Source organism: Asterias amurensis, chromosome 16 (assembly GCF_032118995.1).
Source record: "Asterias amurensis chromosome 16, ASM3211899v1".
In the NCBI taxonomy this organism is placed as follows: Eukaryota; Metazoa; Echinodermata; class Asteroidea; order Forcipulatida; family Asteriidae; genus Asterias; species Asterias amurensis.
In genome coordinates this window covers 6,218,860-6,241,630 of record NC_092663.1, presented here as the reverse complement: position 1 = coordinate 6,241,630, position 22,771 = coordinate 6,218,860, and the positions used below count along the sequence as shown (strand labels likewise).

The 22,771-nt window shown below is 39.4% G+C and overlaps 1 protein-coding gene across 3 annotated transcripts in view; it reads left to right on the top strand.

Annotated features, from left to right (window-relative positions):
• The window catches only part of LOC139949116 (5'-AMP-activated protein kinase subunit gamma-1-like), a 167,508-nt gene that overhangs the window by 115,002 nt on the left and 29,735 nt on the right, over positions 1–22,771 (top strand). For all 3 annotated transcript variants that reach the window (XM_071947519.1, XM_071947521.1, XM_071947520.1), the window contains 6 exons: positions 385–485; positions 935–1,016; positions 1,898–1,956; positions 17,048–17,093; positions 18,964–19,015; positions 21,517–21,643. In XM_071947519.1, coding sequence (XP_071803620.1) covers positions 385–485; positions 935–1,016; positions 1,898–1,956; positions 17,048–17,093; positions 18,964–19,015; positions 21,517–21,643 — 467 coding nt within the window. The remainder of the gene's footprint in view (positions 1–384; positions 486–934; positions 1,017–1,897; positions 1,957–17,047; positions 17,094–18,963; positions 19,016–21,516; positions 21,644–22,771) is intronic.

The following is a 22,771-nucleotide window of genomic DNA, read 5'->3' as shown; positions in this document are numbered from 1 at the left end:
ATGTCCTTGCTTTTCAACTTATATCTTTACCTGTTCAAAGCACCTGTTTTGATCCTTTAAACATGATCTCATACATTCTTCATTAATCTTTCATTTATAACAAATTGCAGACTTTAAAAACCGTTTGTATTCAAGCAATTACATTTAAATGTATGTTTTGCACCAGTAAGTATCAAAAATAATTGAAAAAGAGTTGCAAAAGTTTAAACAATCAGTGATTGTCATGATTTGCAACAAGAGTACACACAACTTGACACATACTACCAAGTGGTAACAGTCTCAGATTAATTCAACAATTTGAACCCTCCTTCAATATTGATTTTGTAAAAAAAATTACAATTTAATGTTCAATTGACTGATGCTCTGTAACATTTCCTTTCACAGAAGCTGAAGAAATGACCTTTGTTCGATTTATGAAGAATCACAAATGTTATGAAATTATTCCCACAAGTGCCAAACTAGTGGTCTTTGATGTGCAACTTCGGGTGAGTATTTAATTGTTGATGAGTTGTTTTTTTACTGTAAATAAATATGAAATGCATTGAAAAGAATATTACAGGCAAATTGACTACATTTACAATATATAATGGATTTGAATTTATGATCTGTGGATTAATCTGCCGGCACTCTACAAACTGGCCATCTACATTGTAGCCCTAACATTGCTGGTTTGGGATGCCAGTCATGGCATAGACCGTTATGAATGTCCCGTTATGAATGTCAGCAACATTCCAATAGTTTAATACACGGATAGATTATTTAATATTCTTCCTGGAAATGTTACAAGCGAGACAGGATCGTACCTAGTCAAGTTAGGATACAGAGATTTCCACCTCAGGTCTGAGACCAGTCCTGGAGCACTTTGGTATAATCTACGGTCTTACAGAAAAACAAGTCCACTTTTGCAAATCCCTGTGTCATATTTTATCTGCAGGTCAAGAAAGCTTTCTTTGCATTAGTGTACAACGGAGTAAGAGCTGCTCCTCTTTGGGATAGTGAAAAACAGGATTTTGTGGGTAAGTTAAACTTAAATGTACAGAGGAAAGATTAAAAAAAAACATGTATAAATAGACCGGATTCCCAAATAGAAGCTATTTTAATCAAGTCGGTAGATTACTAGGACAATATTTAAAAAGGTAACGGGTAATTAAGTCCATCATCAGCAATTTTGTTGTTGTTTGTTACCTGTTTACAGGGATATAAACTACTGTGTCTTCTTCATGGAAGCTTTTAAAACAATATCAGTGCTTTATCAGCCCTATTATAATCACCCAACAGGCGGGCATTGTTGGGTGTCTGTCACACATGACTAGTCATGCTCCACACTCCCCTACTGCCCAACATCCCTCAATCTTCTGCCATGGTGGGTAGCCAGAGAGGCAAACCCCAGACAGCTACATGTAGCTGGCTCCGGTGTCTGTCCATTCATTTAGCCTTTAGTCATCTATGGTGCTTGATACCAAGGTACATGTTGCTACACAGACACTGACCCATGTCTCTGTGAAATGTTCTCGCTCTGATACACTAAGTTGCCGGGGGCATATCAACCTTCCCTATAGGGTACTCCAAAGTGGAGGATGAAGAAGTTGCTCAGCAGATGCAACAACTTTCCATTTTGTTGCAACTACCCTCTACTACTGACAAACCACCACAGTCTGGAAAAAAAGTTGTTCAAGCAGAATGACATGTATGTTTCAAGGTTTATCCAAATGATTTTGTTCTTACATGTAGTACGCAATTTTTTTCAAGAAACAAATTTCTTTTGTATTTAAACAGTTTCTTGAATTACCCCCCCCCCCTCCCCCTCAATAGTGACATTATGGACGAAAGAGACTAACTTGTCATGTAATATTATAGAGATTGTGCATTAACTGGTACATATACTTTTAATCAACAGGTATGCTGACAATAACTGACTTCATCTGCATCCTTCAAAATTACTACAAGTCACCACTGGTAGGAAAATGCATGTTGTTAATTGGATGAAAAAATTTGTTTTGTAAGAACCAATGTTACTACAAATAATTGGTATATTTTGAAGAGACCTTTTAATCATTAGTTACGACACTATATCCATTAATAGAAAAAGAGAGGGGAAAGGGATTGAGGGAAGGATCCAGAAAGCAGCAGGAAAAGTATAACCAATCAAAGTTTCTATTTCAGAAACAATTGATGGCTATGAACCAATAGGAGTAAAGTGGTGAGGACAAAGGATGTTTAGTTTGAAAGGATGGATTACTGGACTATAAAAGTGGTAAATGCATTGTTCGATAACAATGCAGTGAAACACGAAAGGGTAGGATTAGAGAGCAAGTTGCATCATGATGCAACTAACAATGGTCAGTTAATCAAGAACTGCAAGATCAGTGGTTGGAGGATATTAAACATAGGTGTGAGGGACCTGTGGAAAAAAAGGTTGCTGCTTGAGATAGCTATAGTAACGAATTTATAAAAAACAATTAAAAAATGATTATTTATACTTATGTATAGAATATATACACGCATCGAATCATATGGAACAAAACATGCACGGTGAATAGAACAAAAAATGCATGGTGGACGAGTAACCTACATGTAGCATGCAATAGTATTTGAAAGTGGAAAGTTATTAATATAAGTTGTTGGGTCTGCATTTTCAAAAGCCTACGAGAAGAGGAATTACAATCGCTCATATTAGACATTCTAAATTGTCTATTGACTCCCAAGGACAGCAGAGATTTTGACCAGATATCTTCTGCCCTTTGGAATGTCCAATCCATACGAAATAAGATGACAACGTGTTCTAGCACATATTCTTGAGAATTTAGTCGACTTGATGATAATAACTCCACAACTTCACATTTCACATTTCATCCAAGCTGATGACATTTTTCTATTCAGAAATGTCTGCTCTGCTGACCCTGACACTGTATTTTTTGACATTATATCTAACTGGGCCGACCAAAATTCCCTTCAACTTAAATCCAACTAAGTTCAGAGCAATTGGTTTTACTTGGAAAGGATGTCTCAAGCCTGCCTACCAACACTCCGGAACTTTGGTAGAGTGTGTGGAAAGGATGTCTCAAGCCTGCCTACCAACACTCCGGAACTTTGGTAGAGTGTGTGGACTCTATCAAACTGCTTGGATGCAATGTTCAGAGCAACCTATCCTGGGATCGGCAAGTTGAAGAAACTGTCAACAGATGTAGTTGAATAATTGGCCTAATTCGTCTCGTAACTAGTGACTGCTGGCGAGATGAAGCACTGTACATGTATTTATAAACGTTGGTAGTCCCACTACTGGATTGCTGCTCCCCGGCCTGGTGGGTGTACCTCACCAAGCATGTCAATGAGTTTTTAAGACAAAGGTACCTGGAGCAACCCTATAAAGATCACCTTCAATCACTTGGACAAATGTATTTGGACAACAGGAGACAATACACAGCCCTAACATGTATTTTATGTCAAATGTACTTGATTATTTTCATGTTAATTGTCGTCACTTAGATTCACTTACATTCCACCCTGTCAATCCTAGGGTCAATACATTCAAATTTTGTGGACTTGTTTGATTTCCTAAAACATTTTCTGAGCTTGATCGTGATCTGCGTAACTGTCTTGTCACTGAGCGTTTTAGTGTTTTCAAATGTAATTTACATGACCATTTTAGTTCTTAGGGTAAATCTGTTATTGCCAATCTTCCACAGCTGCTAAATAGTGTGTTTTGTTCTCATAATGTTGCTCTATTTTTACATTCGTCCCATATTTGTTGTATTTACTTTGCTTGGTTTGTTTCTATGGGTGATATTTTGTAATATCTACGAGTGTTCAGTTTTGGTCTTATGTCATTATCTTGCCATAATGTGTGTGCCAGCTCGGTGTGTCATGATTTTAATTAATGTAGTGTTTTGTACTTTTATAGGTTATTATCTATATATTGTAAGTACCTGCTTTTATTTTCTGTATTTTTGTATGTTTTTTGTTGGATGGGTCTGGGAGGGCTTGTCGCTTTGATGACAGTTTTATAAGCTTTTGCCTTACCTGCACGGCCCCTGCCAACAAAGAACTATGTCCAAAGATTTTAACTAAAAAATAAATAAGTTAAGTTACCCCGCCTGGTTACAAATTCTTGAGCCTTCCACGCAGTTGGAGTTCCTTTGGTGGTGGCTTGGGAGTTATATTCATGGAAGAACTTGGTCTATGATCCTACACTACTGGATACAATTTACAAACATTCGAGCATGCATGCTTCACAGACATGTGCAAAAGTGTGTACTACTTTGCAATCTACAGACCCCCACCCTCCCCAAGAAACGGCTTTACACTTGCAGAATTTCTCTCGGAGTTTGACTCTTGAACAGGAAGTTAATCATAGCAGGGGATTATAATCTGCATGTGGATGACGTTTCACGTTTTCTGACTACTGTCTTGAGTGCTAGTTTGACCCAGCATGTCATTGGCCCAACCCATGATCTACATGTAGGACATACCTTTGACCTTGTAATACACATGTATCTAGGGAAAGTGATCATCTTATTACTGACTGCCACATTGGTTCTCTGCTGTCTGACCATTTTGTTGTAAGCTGCACAGCTCAAAGCCAAAGCCACAACCTGTGAAAGCAACAGTTAACACACGCGAGCTATTAAATTGAGTTGACTGTGAATCCTTCAAATGTGATTTGCTGCCACAGTATGTTTTCATTCCCGCAGCTTTTCAAATATGAAGATTCCATCAGAGACACTCTTGATTGTCTTGCTTCTCTTAAGACATCTGTACGCTCTGATAGACCTCGCCAACCATGGTACAACAATGAAATCGAAACTGGACGAGACTGGAGGAAATCAATACTTCAGGTTCATCGGCAGCTCTATGTGGATCAGCGCAAACGTGTAAATGACATGATTGACCATGGCAGGCCATACAAGATCACTACAGGAAAGAGATTGAGGGGGCTAACACCAAGACAGTCTTCAAGAGGGTAAATACTCTTTTGAACAAACCAATCAAACCTGGAGTCATCTGAATTGTGAAAACAGTGATTTTGTGTTGGAATTTTTGTTGAAAATTCTGGTGTACAAAAAGCTATCTCACTGTTTGGAGTGGCTGCCTGTGCAGTCATCCACCTAGTCCATGGACATTGTTCGCCCATCTGGGGACAATGGAGGTACAATGTAAGTATCCTTTTGATTCTCTCCCTGCTTGCTAGACCATTGTACTGTACTGACTCATCTGTGGTCAGCTTTGTTCCATCAGCATCAATTGTGCTTGGTGCTTCCATTCTACCAAAGACACAGTTAGGTCTCATTCAGCACAGTTAGGTCTCATCATGACTGCTTGGATTCCTATGTCAGCCAATATGAGAGTACTTTCTGTGACATCTTGGATAAGGACGCGCCTTGGAAAACAAGATCAGTCAAGGTCCAACTGAAGTCTCCTGGTTTAATGATGACATTCGTACAGCAAAAAAGATCTGTTGTCAACTGGAGCGGGAATGGCGGAAAAATGGCAAACTGGAAATACAATGACAAGAAAATCGCACCAATGTAAAGTAGTCAGAAATTTTATCAACCAGGCAAAGATCATCCATTATTCATCTCAAGTACAAGAATCCTCAGGAGATCAAAAGATGCTCTTCAAGATAATAGGTAAGTTGTTGCTCAAACCCAAAACCCGTGTCCTTTCATCCACTTACAATGATCCGGACTTGGCAAATGAATTCCAGAAATTCTTTGTCACCAAGATGTCAGACATCCGCTCATCATTTTCATCAGTCCCTTACAAAGTGCCGCAGACATTGCCACAACTTCAACCAGAGTGTAGACTATTTGTGTTTGAGCCTGCCACTGTTGCTGAGATTCAAAGGGTTATTATGAAATCTCCTTCAAAATCCTGCGAGCTGGATCCATTGTCAACATCCATGATGAAGCAAAACATTGATATACTTGTACCCTACATCACTAAGCTTGTAAACAAATCTCTCAGTTCCGGTTGTTTCCCCGATAGCCTCAAAGTTTCCTACATCAGGCGCTCATCTAAAAACCAAACCTGGACAAGGAGGTATTCAAAAAGTACAGACCCGTTGCAAACTTAAAAAATCTTGGAAAAGTCATTGAACGGGTAGTCTCACCACGCATTTCTGATCACATTCATGCTTTCAACCTGTCCGTCGTGTTCCACTCAGCATACAAGCTTTTCCATGGGACAGAAGCTGCACTAGTCCGTGTGAGCAACGATTTTCTTTCTGCAATGGACAATGGTACCCTAACAGCACAAGTCCTGCTAGACTTGAGTGCTGCTTTTGACACTGTTGATCACATCATCCTTTTCTCACAGCTCCTAGCATGGTGCAAATCGCATCTCTACAATAGAACTCGGTATGTATGTATTGGCACCGCGGTATCCGACCCTGTTGTTTTTAACAGGGGTCTATACTCGGCCCGCAGTGGTTTACACGATATGCTTTACCGATTCGTGACATCATCCTGAAATTTAATCTGAATTACCATGTCTATGCAGACGACACTCAGCTATACATCACATTTAAATCTTCTCAAGAAAATGCCAATGCATCTATTGCAAGACTTGAGAAATGCATTCAAGAGATTCGACGTTGGACACAACAAAACTTCCTGAAGTTGAATGATGATACATGTATTAAGACAGAGTTCCTTCTATTTGGGTCACGTCAACAGTTAACAAAGGTTTCAGTGCCATACATTTCCATCGTCGATGCTCAAATAGCTCCCTCGCTGCAAGCTCGGAACTTAGGGGTTATTTTTGATTCATCGATGACACTTCAACCACACATCAACAACATCATTCGTCTGTCATCATACCACATCAGGAATATTGGTAAGATTCGTAAGTACTTGGACAAAAGTGCCACTGAAAAGGTCATTCATGCATTTGTTACTTCTTGCCTTGACAATTGCAATGCTCTTCTCTACAGTCTACCTAACAACCAGATTTCCCGTCTTCAACGCCTCCAAAATACTGCTGCCCGCATTGTGACAATGTCTAAGATATCCTGTTCCATCACCCCCTATTCTGAAACAACTACACTGGCTCCCTATCTCTCAACAAATCATCTTCAAGCTGATTGTCTTTGTCCACAAAGCACTTAATGGCAAGGCTCCTCTCTATATTTCTGAACTTCTTCAAGTTTACACTCCATCATGAAATCTTCGATCCAGTTCCATACTTCTTCTCATTGAACCCAAGTCTCAACACTCATGGGGAGACAGGTCTTTTTCTTCAGCTGCGCCACACATTTGGAACTCTCTACCACTTTATCTTAGATCTTGTCTTTGTACCACAACCTTCAAATCTCTTCTCAAAACTTATCTTATGTGACGGGTTTTCAAGGACTAATTTTGTTGTGTCTGTTTTGTTTGGTTTTGTTTGGTGTTGGTTTTAACTGCGCCTTGAACACCCAGCAGGGTGGATACGTGCGCATTACAAGTCTTATTATTATTACTAGCGGGATGCCGCGCTTCGCGCGGCACCCCGCTAGGATATAAAAATCCTTTACACAAATATTTCGAAATGTGGGTGAGGGTGTTATACGCCTCTCTCAATATTTATGCATGGCGTCATAATTCTAACCCAAAATGAAGCCATTTCGCACGTCCACCACGACTTGCAGTGGCTGTACCCACCTCGTTTTGGGTTAGACAACGTACCTTATGCATCTAGAAACTATAAGGCTCCCCCGTGATCCTTATAGGGGTCTAATATGTTGGGCCTCCCTAACGTTACACGTTTTTCAAATCAGCGTTGATAGGTGAAACTGACCGTTAGCCAGCAATAACTAAAGTTTCTTTTGTACTACACTACCAAAACTTTCTCCACACACTCAATATACATTCATAATGCTTGCATTTCCTTTTTAAAAAACATCGTCAAAAATGACATTTTTACGTCCCACGATACATAGCGTTGCTACAGCACTATAAGTAAAGGGAGTTTTTGGAACATGCTGTGTGCCACAAATCTAATTTATCTACTGTTTTTTTTTCGGGGGGGGGGGGGGGGCGGGGGTGGTAAGAGCGTAGGCCTCTTTTTAGTTTATTCTCATCTGAATTGGTCTTGTAAACTTTCTGGTCAATAGGCTGCATGTATAACGGGAGCACTTAACGTGAACGTCAAAAAAGTGTTTTGCAGGCAGAGATGCCAAGGCTAGCTATGTGTGAGATTTTTCAAAGCTCAACCCCCATCCCCCCGGAAAAAAATTGCCAGTTTAAGAAGGCCTTTTTAAATCGCCGCCCAACCTTTTTTTTTTTTTTTTTTTTTACAAATTAATAAAACAATGTGAAATTTAATTGTGGACAAAAAGTGTTTCATAATGCATCAAAAGCCTCCTCAGAATAATTAAAACTCACTTGAGGTACACAGGAGATGTTGATGGTTAATGTGGAGGTTCGATTGTGTCAGATTATATCCTTCCAAACTTGAAAAAAATAGACTAAAAATGATGTCCAAAATCAATCGCTCACTTCTTCTGCCTGTTGTGTCTTCGCTAGTGGAGCGCATTTCAACGAATTTGCTAAAAGAATCGGAACAAACTTGTGCGCAATAAGCGTTTTGCGCTCTGCCGAATTTGAGCTGAACCTACTGGATGAGCAAAAGCGTGCGCAATCTGCAAATTTGCGCTCTGTTTGTACAAATTTTGTACAAAAAATGTTGTTAATTTTTTTTTCCCGATCTCGCCCCAATAATGGTTGATGTGCGTGTGAGCGTGAGACAGAGCCCAAATGCGTGAGTCTCACGCCTAATGCGTGAGACTTGGCAGGTCTGGTTTTGTTTTATTGTCACTTTGGGCTTATTGCATCTCGCGAAATTTGAACGACAAACGACACAATTTCTGACCGCGTTCATGTTCACGCTGCTGTAGGAACAAACCTCCATACATCCCATATCTCTGGAACCCTATATCGTACAAACTAAATAAAAACGATACACTCGTCCCCACTCCTTAATTTTCTCTAACTTATTTCACTTTCAGAAAGCATGTCAAGTCATGTTTAGGGTTTGTTATGTCCAGTTTGGGTCAATAGACAAACTCCTAAAAATGTACCCCATTCAGCCGCACGAGGTCTCTTTTGTTAATATTATCTCCATCAGTAACCAACCCGACGGGCCGATGGCTAAATTAATCTTCATAATGGATTTGGCAAAATGTACATTCTGAGACCTGACCGACACACTGCTCTAACCAATTTTGTGAATGGACTTATTCAAAAGGAAACTTAATGTCGTTTTGCTTAACAACTTTGACCAAATGCAAAGCAAAGTTCTTTTTTTTACAGCTTCAAAACAGCCTTTGACGTGTGTGTATAAGTTTCACCATAGAGTAAGGAATGGTTTCACAATTCTACCGCCATGGTTAAACTCTGAAACTGCAACATTATACCTCCATGAACAGACCGTATTCTAAAACGGTATTCATGTACCCATTTGAGTTTACTGGCAAAAGGTCCAAGGTCGCCACCCACTGTCAACCTAAAGTGGTCCCACGGCGACCTTCTTCACCAAGCAACAGGTGGCCTGTCTCAAACCAGACAACACACCACTCACAATACACTGACCAGAATGGCTCTTTGTGTAAGGCCCCCCCCCCCACCCCCAAAATGTTATTAATTGTAAAGTTCCCTTAGACACCTTCCAACCTATAGCCGGCCCTACCCAATGTTTCCAAATTATTAAGCTTCCGTTTGATCCCATCCTTGTTCATCATGATAATTCTCATGCCGTTTGGAAGTGAATGCTTTTTTATAAATATTCTCCATTTAATCTTTTCAACAAAAGAGTCACCCGCAGAAGGATTTCTAGGAAGTCTGATAACAACGTCGACCAGTGGTTGACACATGGTCACCTGCGAAACATCAATCTATGGTACTTAATCCATTCAATGCAAATTCGGTCAAATTCGTGAGATTGGTTTCGGATTTGTCCTGGCACCCAGCCTCTTCGACCCTTTCGACCCTGCGCGGCAATGAATGGACCAATCCGGAGAACCATGCTTAGTACAACACAAAAGTAACCTGACCAAAAAGGGCGGATCGAATGGCGGGTGGGCGTTCAAGGGGCAATGAATGAACCAATCCGGAGCACCATCTGCGAAACACTGTCCAATGAGTCGCCTGTCAGAAAGATTTCTAGGAAGTCTGGTAACAACATCGACCAGTGGTTGACGCACGGTCGCCGCCCAAACTTCCTCAAATCACATGACTTGTAAGTGCGAGTTTGGATCCGGGTTTTGCAGACTTGCAACCCGACGTCTGAAACCACACAAACGTATTGAATTCCACACAAACAACCGTGTTGGATTCCACAAGGATGCCATACCACTGGACCTTCTAATTTTCAATCCAAGATGGCGCAGGTTACGCTTTTAATAGTATAGATTATCTTACAGTTTCACATCTACGCAGATGATATACATGTACAAGTGTATTCTTCTTCTGACCCTGGCAATTCCAATCCCAACCACAATTGCAGGATTTCTGCACTCTCACAGATGTCGACATGCATTGATGAGATCATGTCTTGGATGATTGTCAACAGGCTCAAGCTCAACGAGGAGAAGACCGAGTTCCTTGTGGTAATCTCTGATCACCTTAAGCACCTCCTGCCTGCAGTGACTCTCCGTATGGGTGCCAAGATCATCCAGCCCTCTGAGAGTGTGCGCAATCTCGGTATGTGTTTGACACTTCCTTGAGAATGAATGCTCAAGTAACATCCCCGTACAAAAGTCTCAACTACCAGATGCGCAATACCTTTTGAATCAGCAGATTCCTCAATAAGGACACTTGTCATTTGTTGTCAGTGCTTGACTATGGTAATACCTTGCTGTTTGGGTCCAACTCAACAGACATACAAAACAGACATACATGTACAACGACTGCAACGTTTACAAAACTGGTCTGCTAAACTTGTCTGTGGTGCCCAAAAGCATGACCACGCTACACCATATTTACAAGATCTTCACTGACTGCCGATTAGGGAGAGGATAGCCTTCAAGATCTTGGTTTATGCGTACAAATGCTTCAACAACACAGCACCTGGCTATTTATCCTCTTGCCTGTCTCTTGGCCGTCCAAGTCTACGATAAGTATCTGCCACTACTCACCTCATGGAACCTAACTCGATCAAACTTCTTAAGTCAGCTTCAAGTCGCACATTCTCTCATTTTGCTCCACACACCTGGAATGCACTCTCTACCTCAAACAGGAAATCTGACTCTCTTTGAACATTTAAGAAGTGTATCAAATAATCTCTGTACCCTATCTATGCGCTGCCTTCTTGATGTAGTGGCGCTATACAAATGCCCGATATGTATGTGTGTTATTTGCTATCACGTGAAGGACAATCCTCCAATCAAATGGCAAATTGCAATGGCAATGCTCTTCTCTACAGTCTTCCTAACAACCAGATTTCCCGTCTTCAACGCCTCCAAAATACTGCTGCCCCCATTATGATGTTTGGCGCGATCGGTCAATCTGCGCGATCGCTTGATCGCGCTGCAATCGGTTGATCGCGCTGCGATCGCGCTGCGCTATCGACCGATCGCGCTGCGCTATTGAAAAATTTATCGGTCGATTGCGCAACAATTGGTTGATCGCGCAACGATCAGTCGATCGCGCAACATTTGGCAACGAACATGCGCGATCAACCGATCGTGCGGGAATGGCTTGGCGCGATCGGCCGATTGTGCAGGAATGATTTTGCGCGAGTGGCCGATTGTGCAGGAATGGTTATGAGTGATCGGCCAATTGTGCAAGAATTGTTTGGCGCGATCGGCTGATGTTCAGGGGCCGAATTTACAAAGATGTAACATTGATTGTAACTGCAAATTAATCAGAGTGTGACGTCACTATTTAAATCACTATGGTGATACTAAAAATTTGTCCTGCTATGAATTTTATTGCTTTGAGAAATCGGGACACAGCCAGTCGTGAATATTTGTGCGACATCGTGAATATTTTTGCTACGTCGTGAATTATTCGTGACAAGTCGCGAATATTTTCCAGATTAGTCGCGAATATTTTTACGGCTAGTCGTGAATAAATTCGGAACTAGTCGCGAATATTTTTTCAGTAGCTTGAGAGTGCGTATTACCAAACGGGCGATAAAGGGCGGTGACGGCTGGCTGCAGCAGCATGTACACATGCATTTGCGTTACATAACCGTAGTTTTCACCTGGGTTGAATAAATAATAAGCTCTAATTAAAAGCTGCTCTAACGTTGCTTTATGTGCAGAATGAATGGAAATAATGTTCCTCTTAATAAAAACTGTATGTATTAACAGACATTATGTTAGGTTTGGACAAGTTTGTATTAACAAAAGTCTACTGTGCATACACAATCAACAGGAATGTGTTAAATTAAAGATGCATTTTTTGTTTATAAAATATGAATAGTGAAATTTGTTTTTAAAAATGTTGTTTTGGTTACTCTTCTTTCAAAATAAAAGCCATGAATACGAATAGTGCATTTACCAAAACAACTCGGTGACCCTTCTACGTATACATAGGAACATGCAAACAAACGTCTTGCATGGAAATTACATGGTTTATTTGTCTATTATTATGAAGAAATTACATTTTATGATTCAACTGAAAGGCAGTGGACACTACTGGTAATTGTCAAAGACTATAGCCTTCACAGTTGGTGTATCTCAACATATGCATAAAACAACTAAACTGTGAAAATTTCAACTCAAGCGGTCATCAAAGTTGCGAGATAATGAACGAAGAAAACACCCCTTGCAGGAAGTTGTGTGCGTTTTAGATGGTTGATTTAAAGACCTCAAGTTCTAAATCTGAGGTCTCGAAATCAAATTTGTGGAAAATTACTTCTTTCTCAAAAACTATGGCACTTCAGAGGGAACCGTTTCTTACAATGTTTTATACCATCAACCTCTCCCCATTACTCGTCACCAAGAAAGGTTTTATGCTAATAATTATTTTGAGCAATTACCAATAGTGTCCACTGCCTTTAATCATGAGCACATGTTTAGATCAACATATATTCAAGCATGTGAAATTCAATGCACATCAAAACAACTGTCATGCGAAATGGTCATGTATACCCTCCCCCCCCCTCAAATTTTACCAAACATGGCTACTAGTGCACCTTATAGTGACTAGCCGGATGCCGCGCTTCGCTAGATGGTGAAAATCCTTTTCACAAATATTTCGAAATGCAACGTGGGGTGAGGATGTTATACCAAAACCTTTTTCTATCCTGATGAATTTGGCATCAGTGGTATTTTGGTTTCCTTCTCAACAACTCATAGGTACCTCCATAAACAAATCCATAGTCACCGTCAATAAACGCGGCGAGTTACTCGACCAAAGACTCATAAGAGACTGGTATAATATCCTCCTCAACAATAATCATTGGTACTAAATAGCAGAGGAGATATCCGACTAAAAATGCTTGAATAGTCACAGCCAATATCCGCAGAGTTTATCCGACTGAAAGGGAAGAAAGAAAACACCTTATAAAAAAAACGCACTGGTTGGCGGTCCACAAGTTCAATCGTGTTGAACAGAACTGATGGTAGCAAAAAAGTTCAAAGTTATATCTGCAAAATTGTATTGAAAATAAACACATTAAATAATTGGTTGCTTGCGTTAAATTATTGATTGCTTTATTTCCAATAGAATCTTGGGCCCTTTACTTGTGCATCGCGATTTATGGAGCGCCACGTCCCACGATACACATCGTTAAGTTGTTACAGCACTAAATAAAGAGAGTTTTTCAGAACAAAATCTATCTACTGTTTGTTTACCACCGCTTTTTGATGGTGGGGGGGGGGGAAGAGCGTCGGAGTTTATTGGAAGTCCGCAGGTCGCCACCCCTAATGTGATCCCACTGCGGCCTCCTTCACCAAGCAACAGGTGGCCTTTCTCAAAACCAGACAACATACAACTCAGAATACACTGACCTCCCGACCCCAAAATGTTATTAATTCCCACAGGCTCCTTCCAGCCTATAGCCCTATAGTTACCCAATGTTTCCAAAATTATAAAGCTGCCGTTTGATCCGGTCCTTGTCCATTTCTCATGCCGTTTGGAAGTCAATGCTTTTTTATAAATTATTCTCCATTTAATCTTTCCAACAAATGAGTCACCTGTCAGAAAGATTTCTAGGAAGTCTGGTAACATTATCGACCACTGGTTGACATAAAATATGGTCGCCTGCGAAACATCAATCTGAGTTGTTTCATTCATTCAATGCAAATTCGTGAGATTTTGTTTCGGTTTTGTCCTGGCACCCAGCCTCTTCGACCCCCTGCGCGGCAATGAATGAAACACTCCTTAGAACCATGCTTAGCACAACACGAAAGTAACCCGACCAAAAAGGGCGGATCGAATGCCGGGTGGGCGGGCAAGGGGCAATGGGTGAACCAATCCGGAGAACCATCTGCGAAACACTCTCCAATGAGTCGCTTGTCAGAAAGATTTCTAGGAAGTCTGGTATCAACATCGACCAGTGGTTGACGCACGGTCGCTGCCCAAACTTTCTCCAATCAGATGACTTGTAAGTGGGAGTTTGGGTCAGGGTTTTGTAGACTTGCAACCCGACGTCTGAAACCACACAAACGTATTGAATACCACACACTTAGCCGTGTTGATTTCCACATGGATGCCATGCCTCTGGACCTTCTAATTTTCAATCCAAGATGGCACGGGTTTCGCTTTTAAAAGTATAGATAAGAAATACAAGTATTTGTGTTCAGTAGATATTAATACAGGCATTGTTTGTGTCAATGGGCTTTATTCATGAGTCAGTCATATATTACATTGAAAGCGAGGTAAACAAATTTTGTTTAATGAAACTGAGGCTAGAATGCATTTCATTTAGATAGCCTTGCACAATTATTCAACAGACCACAATTAAAAATACATTCAGGGAGCATGTATTTTTATTAATAGAAGAAAGTACTATTTGAATGGCAAAGCAATTCACTTTTACCAGGGTAGGGGTGTCAATGTGCTGATCAAGAGTACTTCTGTCATGAGAGGATTAAAACTAGCTTTATCAACCTACTTAAATCAATGTCAGTCGATATCTAAATGTTTTGCCATCATTTCTGTTTTTTTCATAAAGTCTTTAAATGAAAAAATAAGCGGCAATCATGATGTTGGTAATTGGATATTTCATAGAATAATTCAGTGCGTCTGTGCACCACATACATCACAAGACCGGACCTTCAAATAAATATTGAATTAATACAAGATAATACCTAGTCTGGCAAGACATCTTCTACAAGATGTGGACATGGTGGACAAATGCACACAATACATAAAATCTACATAAAAAAAACGAAAAAAAAACGTTATTAGTATACAGTTGACGACTTCATATGGTGCTACAATAATTTCTGAAATTCTATTCTTAGTGTTAACAAATTTAACAATGCCATCATATTCATAGACAGGTTGTATGGCAAAATGTAAAGTTAGGTTAGGACAACTTTTTCATTTTTTGCTAACTAACAATGTTCAATTTGTTCAATGTTCAATTTGTGAATCAGCAATAATGTTAACATGGTGGCACTCGGCCTTGGTTAAGGCACAGTCTCCCCAATAGTAATAAAAGCAAGGGAAAAAAAAATGAAAGCCCAACTTAATCTCGAATAATAATTAATATAATAATGTAAAGTATTTAAATTTATTAACTCTCACGAACTCTACCGTCTGGGCAAATTCAGGCCTCAGGCGCTAACTTTGAAATACAAACCATTTTTATTAAAAACACCATGGCCTGACGTTACTCCTGATCATATCTCTGTTATGTGTACTGTACCATAGCATGCATATATAGAGCATGGTTTGTCTACAGTCATGTACCTCCACGAATCCTCCATGCATAGAGCATTGAGGTATTACTCCCGAGTCCTAACGCTAGATTAGAACTTAACATTTTAATTAGGTGTTCGGGCCACAGCCCGGAACACCTCTTATTCAAATAGAAAATTCTTGCCAACAGAAACAAGACACTTCTTAGTAAATACACCATGTCATTCAATGCAAAAGGTTCTTCTAAGTTGGTCAACGTTCCCCTGCCCATCAGCCGATCCACGGTAATTTACTTAATTGCTATGGCACCAAAGATTGATCATACACAGCGCCGCGTGTAGTATGCTATCCCATCATGCACAGAATGACAGAACCCTTTAAGTTATGCAAAAAATATTTGCGACGTCGTGGAAATATTCGCCGCTAGTCATGAAAGTATTCGTGACTGGTCGTGAAAATATTTGCGACTAGTCGCAGAAATATTCACGACAACAAGAAAATATTCACGACTAGTTGTGACAAAATTCGCGACTTGTCGTGAATAAATTCACGACGTCGCAAAAATATTCACAGCGTCGCAAAAATATTCGCGACTTGTCGTGAAAAAATTTACAACGTTGCAAAAATATTCGCGACTTGACGTGAATAAATTCACGACGTCGCAAAAATGTCCACGATGTCGCAAAAAATATTCACGCCTGGCGGTGTCCCTTCAGGGCCACCATACTAATGGCCAGTCATTTGCATAAAGAGCATAGTATATAATATACTGACGGCCAGTCAATTGCATAAAGAGCATCAAATATAATATACTAATGGCCAGTCGTTTGCATAAAGAGCATCAAATATAATACATGTACATGTATACTAATGGCCAGTCAATTGCATAAAGAGCATCAAATATAATATACTAATGGCCAGTCGTTTGCATAAAGAGCATCAAATATAATACATGTACATGTATACTAATGGCCAGCCAATTGCATAAACAACATCAAATATAATATACTAATGGCCAGTCATTTGCATGATTTGTGAATATTTGCTGTACATGTGTGCAATATTTTGATAAAGAGTGTTGACCTGTTCAAACTGGACGTTGACGCTCTATTTGATATTTTGTTATGTTCATAAATATTTTGTTTTGTAGGACTGATTTTTATCCGCTTTTCACAAACCTGAACATCTTGTGTTTTTAATCAAACAAAGCACTACATTTCTAGTCTTTTTGTATTTGTTCATAAATCATGCAGGTCAAAATGGATGAGTTGGAAGAACATAAAATAGCAACCTGGAGAGGTATGTATGAAATGTCTTTTCCAAAATTACATTCAGTTAATGATTTTGAACTGCTTTAAAGACACTGGACACTATTGGTAATTGTCAAACACCTGTCTTCTCACTTGGTGTATCTCAACATACTCATAAAATAACAAACTGTGAAAATTTGAGCTCAGTTGTTGGTCCTCAAAGTTGCAAGATAACTATGAAAGAAAAAACACCATTGTCACACAAAGTTGTGTGCTTTCATAAACTAAATGCTTGATTTCGAGACATCAAAATCTAATTCTGAGGTCTCGAAATCGAATTCATCAAAAATTACTTCCTTCTCAAAACTATGTCACGTCAGAGGGAGTCGTTTCTCACAATGTTTAATACTATTAACCTCTCCCCATTACTCGTTACCAAGTAAAGTTTTATGCTAACAATTATTTTTAGTAATTACCAATAGTTTCCACTGCCTTTCAGTTACTTATCACAATGTAAATTATGAGGCAACATCAAAGCCATCATCATCATCATTCAGCATAGACTTGCATTCGTGGCCGCCTCGTCCTCAGGTTATAATGGTGGCGCACTCCTGGAGTTGCCGCCCTCACCTGGTGTCTTTCAATCGCTTCTCGTCTCAGTTCTTTGACGCTTCTTCCACTCCACTTTGTGACGTTGTCTATCCAGCGCAGCTTAGGGCGGCCTCTGCCTGGAAATGTGCCTGTAGGCAGACCATCTATAGCTGCGCTGGGTAGGCCTCCCTGTCTCATCACATGAGCACACCATTTCGCCTTCCGCTCTAAGACCTCATCACTCGTGAGACACCACCGTCCACCAATCAGTTTAGCCAGCCTTTCATTTGTGATGACATGCAAAAGAAATTCAAAGTGTCAAATGTAAATGAACTTAGTTTACAGACTATGATGCTGATATATAGATGGGCTGATGTATGCACATTATCAATGGCTCAGACAATATCATTGTACATGTACTTGTGGTATTTGGTACATGTAGACAACAAACAGCATAGGCTATGGTCAGGTAGAATACAAAAGTTAGGACCAAACTGGTTTAGGATATTAGCTTATACATGTACATCGAGACATCGTACACAATGTTAAAGCCCATCATTTTCCAAACTGAATAAGGGTGAACATTTATGTCCATTTTGTCCCCTTTTGTTTGCAGTTGGTCAGCGTATTATTATGCCTGGGCTTTGTTTTTCCATCATGCACTTTGCATCTGACAGTGTTGCGCTTCATTTGACCCAGATAAAGAGAGTGGCTCCATGAACTATGGTGTGGTTCTGCTGTGTCTACTTGCAGTAGTCTTGGTTTCATTCTGACAATGATATTCTCTATAACGAAAAACGCATTTTGCTCAAAACATTTATAAAACGATCTTGCTAAAAGGCATAGAGATTTTGTTTGTGATAATGCAAGGGTATATTCAATGTATTAAAAACCTGATTCCGAACCACAGAAAATAGAGTTGACTTAGAGTAGTGAGATCCTTGTCAGATTGTAATTGTACTCAGTGACAGTCAGGCCATGAGATATACATGTATGTGAGTTAATATTCAAAAACATATATTGAGTCTCTTCTTGAGAATGAGATTTAGAATGATGTCACAGACATGTACATGTACATGTAATTATACTAAATAACCGAATTAAGCAAAGGATATATTCAATGGTGTTTTATTTACAGATTGTAATTGTACTCAGTGACAGTCAGGCCATGAGATATACATGTATGTGAGTTAAGATTCAAAAACATATATTGAGTCTCTTCTTGAGAATGAGATTTAGAATGATGTCACAGACATGTACATGTACATGTAATTATACTAAATAACCGAATTAAGCAAAGGATATATTCAATGGTGTTTTATTTACAGATGTCCTAAGTAAAAAAGCCAGACCTCTTGTGTGGATTGACCCAGACGCAAGGTAATGAAAGAAATAATTATTCATTTAATGCATTGTAAACGTGGCATTCCTGCTTATTTCAAGTGTAGACTAATTTTTGAAGAAAAAAAAATAGTCTTGTTTGTAAATAAATTAACACACAGCGGTCTTTGACTTAAGAGATGTTAAATTTGCAGGGGATAAAGAAAATTAATTATGGGTGAAAACCAAAATTCATAAACACCTCAGACAGTTTCGCTATTCCTATTGGTGGAAAGCGTGTCACACGGGTGTGTATAAACCCTTCTTTATGACCAGTAAAAAGTGTTGAAACATGGGCGTGAAACGTGAGTTTGCACCTGTGGGTATAAGACAGTTTCTTCATTTTTATTGGGCGAGAACAACCGCCGAGACAGTTGTGCCACATCATGCAATACGTGCAATGCGCACAGCATTCCCTTATAAGGAGTTGTTTACCTGAGGGCCTTGACTGGGCCTTACCATTTCATAGCTGGAGGGGTGTTGTGTTGAAAGAAATCATTGAAAAATTACAGGTTTTGCATGAATTTTACTTTTTGACCATAAGTGTTGATGTTTTTTGACCGAAAAGGTATTTATGAATGGGAATCAAAGTGGGTTGAATCGGTTTTCAACTAGTGGTTTAAACCCGACGAGGCCTGGTTCTTGATAATTTACTTTGACCTTGTCTCGGTAAAATTATCGAGTACCAGGTCTCGTTGGGATTAAACCACTAGTTGAAAACCTCTTCACCACACATTGATTCCCTTTTAAATGGTCTTTGACTTACCTAAACTCATATTGGGGATTGGTATACATACATAATATTTCTCCTTAAATTTAATGTTCTACTTGTATCTCTTTTAAATGTAGATTATTTTGTAATAAAATCTCTTTGAAGATGAGTCAAACAGCTTTTACTGTAGGTCATAGGCAGCGGTTCAGTGGTTAGGTCCTGTCAGTGCAACTGAGTTTGGAATGTGGTGATCTGTTTGTTGAGAATTATATAAAGCTTTTCAATGATGAATTATTCTGGAATGGAATTGAGGATCTGGCTACCTTGAGCAGGGTCAAACTACCCAAACAACTTGAGAATATCTGGGTATGTTAACGCGAGTAGTTACATTCACTGCTACATATCTTGGCTGCTACATGTACATTGTAAATGTACGTGTACATGTAAATACTCACTTTGCGGGTTTACTTGATAAAAAACCAGCTTAGTCAAAATTTACCTTACTTTCATACTAGTCATGGTCACAGTTAGTCAGCACAGACAGGACTCGATTTAGACACAAGCCCGACGTGCACTCACTAGTGAAGAGTGCTGCGGGCTAGTCAAAGACTGGTTAGTCAGAAATTAGCAACTTTAATGCACTTGTTCACTGTTACACATTTGATGCAGTACCAACATATTTTTAACCCACGCATTGCTGCTACAAACTTGAACAAACTGGAATATGATCAACCGTTGTGTGCATCGTACAGAGAACAATGCACATATTTTGGATAAAAATAGTGTGGCGAGAGTGATTTGTTAATAAATACTACATGTACATGTAGGTTGAACTTTTGGATGAAATTAAACTGAAAGAAAGTTGATATTGCATACATGTACGTCGGCTACATTTCTTCAAATCCAATCCCTGGAAATTTGAGTTTTGTCTTTCCCCTCATCACCTACATATTTTTTCGAATGGAACAATAAAGGGGAGAGCTTTTTTAAACTGCATGTCACAGTTTCTACCCGCCACTGCATGCCTAAAAGCTACACGAAAAATTAACTGTCTCATCACGCGCCTTGGCATATATTTAACGGAGTTTGCAAAATAAAGTGTAAACAAATGTCTTCAGAAACTAATAGCTAGTTTTTTATCTGAAATTCCAAGTACTAAATGTCACTTTTTAAAGTGTAAAAACATTGTCATCGACACCGAGCCTGCAGGATCAGCAGACGGGGGGAAAATAATCAGGTTCATGGCATGTTCATTACACTCTTTTACCCACTCAATTTACATTTTCCTTGCCTCCTTTTACTCTACAAAACAGCCTACATGTACATGTACTTCTGCTTTTTACAAACACACACATTGATTGTTCACTGATAAAGGTTTCAAAATTAAACATGTTAAAATCACCTGGAAATAGAATTTGTTTTTCAAACATAAGATTAACAATAAAACAGTTTGTTTTAAGTATTTGTTTGTCACAATTAATATGTTTAAGAAAGATAAAGTTGTTTTGGGGGGTTATACTCCACCTACCCCTTTTGTGACGTCAATCAAGGCAGACTTTGCCCCGATCAACGGGACCTGGGACCTGGGACCTGACGTACATTGTATAGAGTTTTTAAAGTTATGTTTTATAGTTAATGGCAATGCTATTTCTAATAACTGCAGAAAGTTGTTAAGGAACATGGAATATTTCCTGGAGATTTTTGTTTGATTTTATGGTCCATGTGTGAAGGAAAACAACTGGATGCATAATTCTTAGGATAATGTATTTTTTGTTTTTGTTTTTGCTAGTCTATTTGAAGCTGTAAGGATGTTAATTCAGTCAAAGATTCATCGATTACCCATTGTGGATCCAGTAACGGGTAATGTTATCTACATTCTAACTCACAAGAGGATACTCAAGTTTCTTGGATTATTGGTAAGTCAGTCAGAGACTTTGTTAGTTTTTATGTTAAACAGCCAATAAAGGATGATCTCAAATGTATAGATATTCAGTGTTTTTACAGCTGCACTCCATAGAAATATAAAAAATATATCGAGTCTCTTATACCTCATGTTAAAACATGGTAAAAATGGGTTTTTCTCCAGAATGCTCGGAGCCAAATATCTGAAAAACGTGGGTCAAACAAACCCGCGCGACAAAGGAATCGTGGCGTCAGTGGCGGCTATTTGGTGTGGAAATGCCAAAACTGGAGAACTGTGTTCAAAACCAATAGGGGAAATTTGTCGGTGGCGTCCAGGGTCATTATAATAGATAAGCCGTTTTTGACTCTCGGCTGAAAAAGCCGTGCGGCCGGGTGCATTTTTGACTCGAGATATTTATTACTAAATGCAAAGTTTGAGAGTAAAATGTTATTAATCGGTATCTGCGAAGTCTATTTGGCCACAAAAAGGTAATAGTTGACATATTGAGATCGTCCTTGCAAATAGCACCATACATGTATGTGTCAGTTTTTCCCGATACTATTTACAAAAAAAATTTGTTCTGGTCATGCAGACAAAGTTCATATTGCCTACAATCCCGGCCATACCTCGTTAGGCCCCCCCTGCCCCCTTTCAATGTTGGTTCCATTTGCTGACTGTGTTCCGATCGAATTACAGTCAACATTGAGCAGGGAGCTGCGGGCATGGGGCAAATGTTTTGAATGTGAATGTGAACATGGTGAATGAGAAGTGCACAGGGAACTGTTGTATCAGGAAAGGGTGGCCCAAGCACTTTGGCCGGGATTGTCTGAGTGATCTTGTGAATTTTTTTTACATGCAAAGAACGCTTCGAAAAGTTATGAATGTCAAAAGAAAGTGAATATCTATTTGTAAAAGTGATTATTTATGAGGGTAGTGGTGTTTTGGGTTAGGTTTTAACAAAAAAAATTGGGGGGGGGGGTGGGTGCGGGTGGCGGGTGAGGGTTGGGTTATTGCTGGGTCAATTGGGTGGACAGTGAAAGCATACATTCATATGTTCAATCTTGATAGCAAAGGGGTGAGGCAATAACTGATGGACACATATGTGATTGCACATGAAATAATAAAGACTAGCGGGATGCCG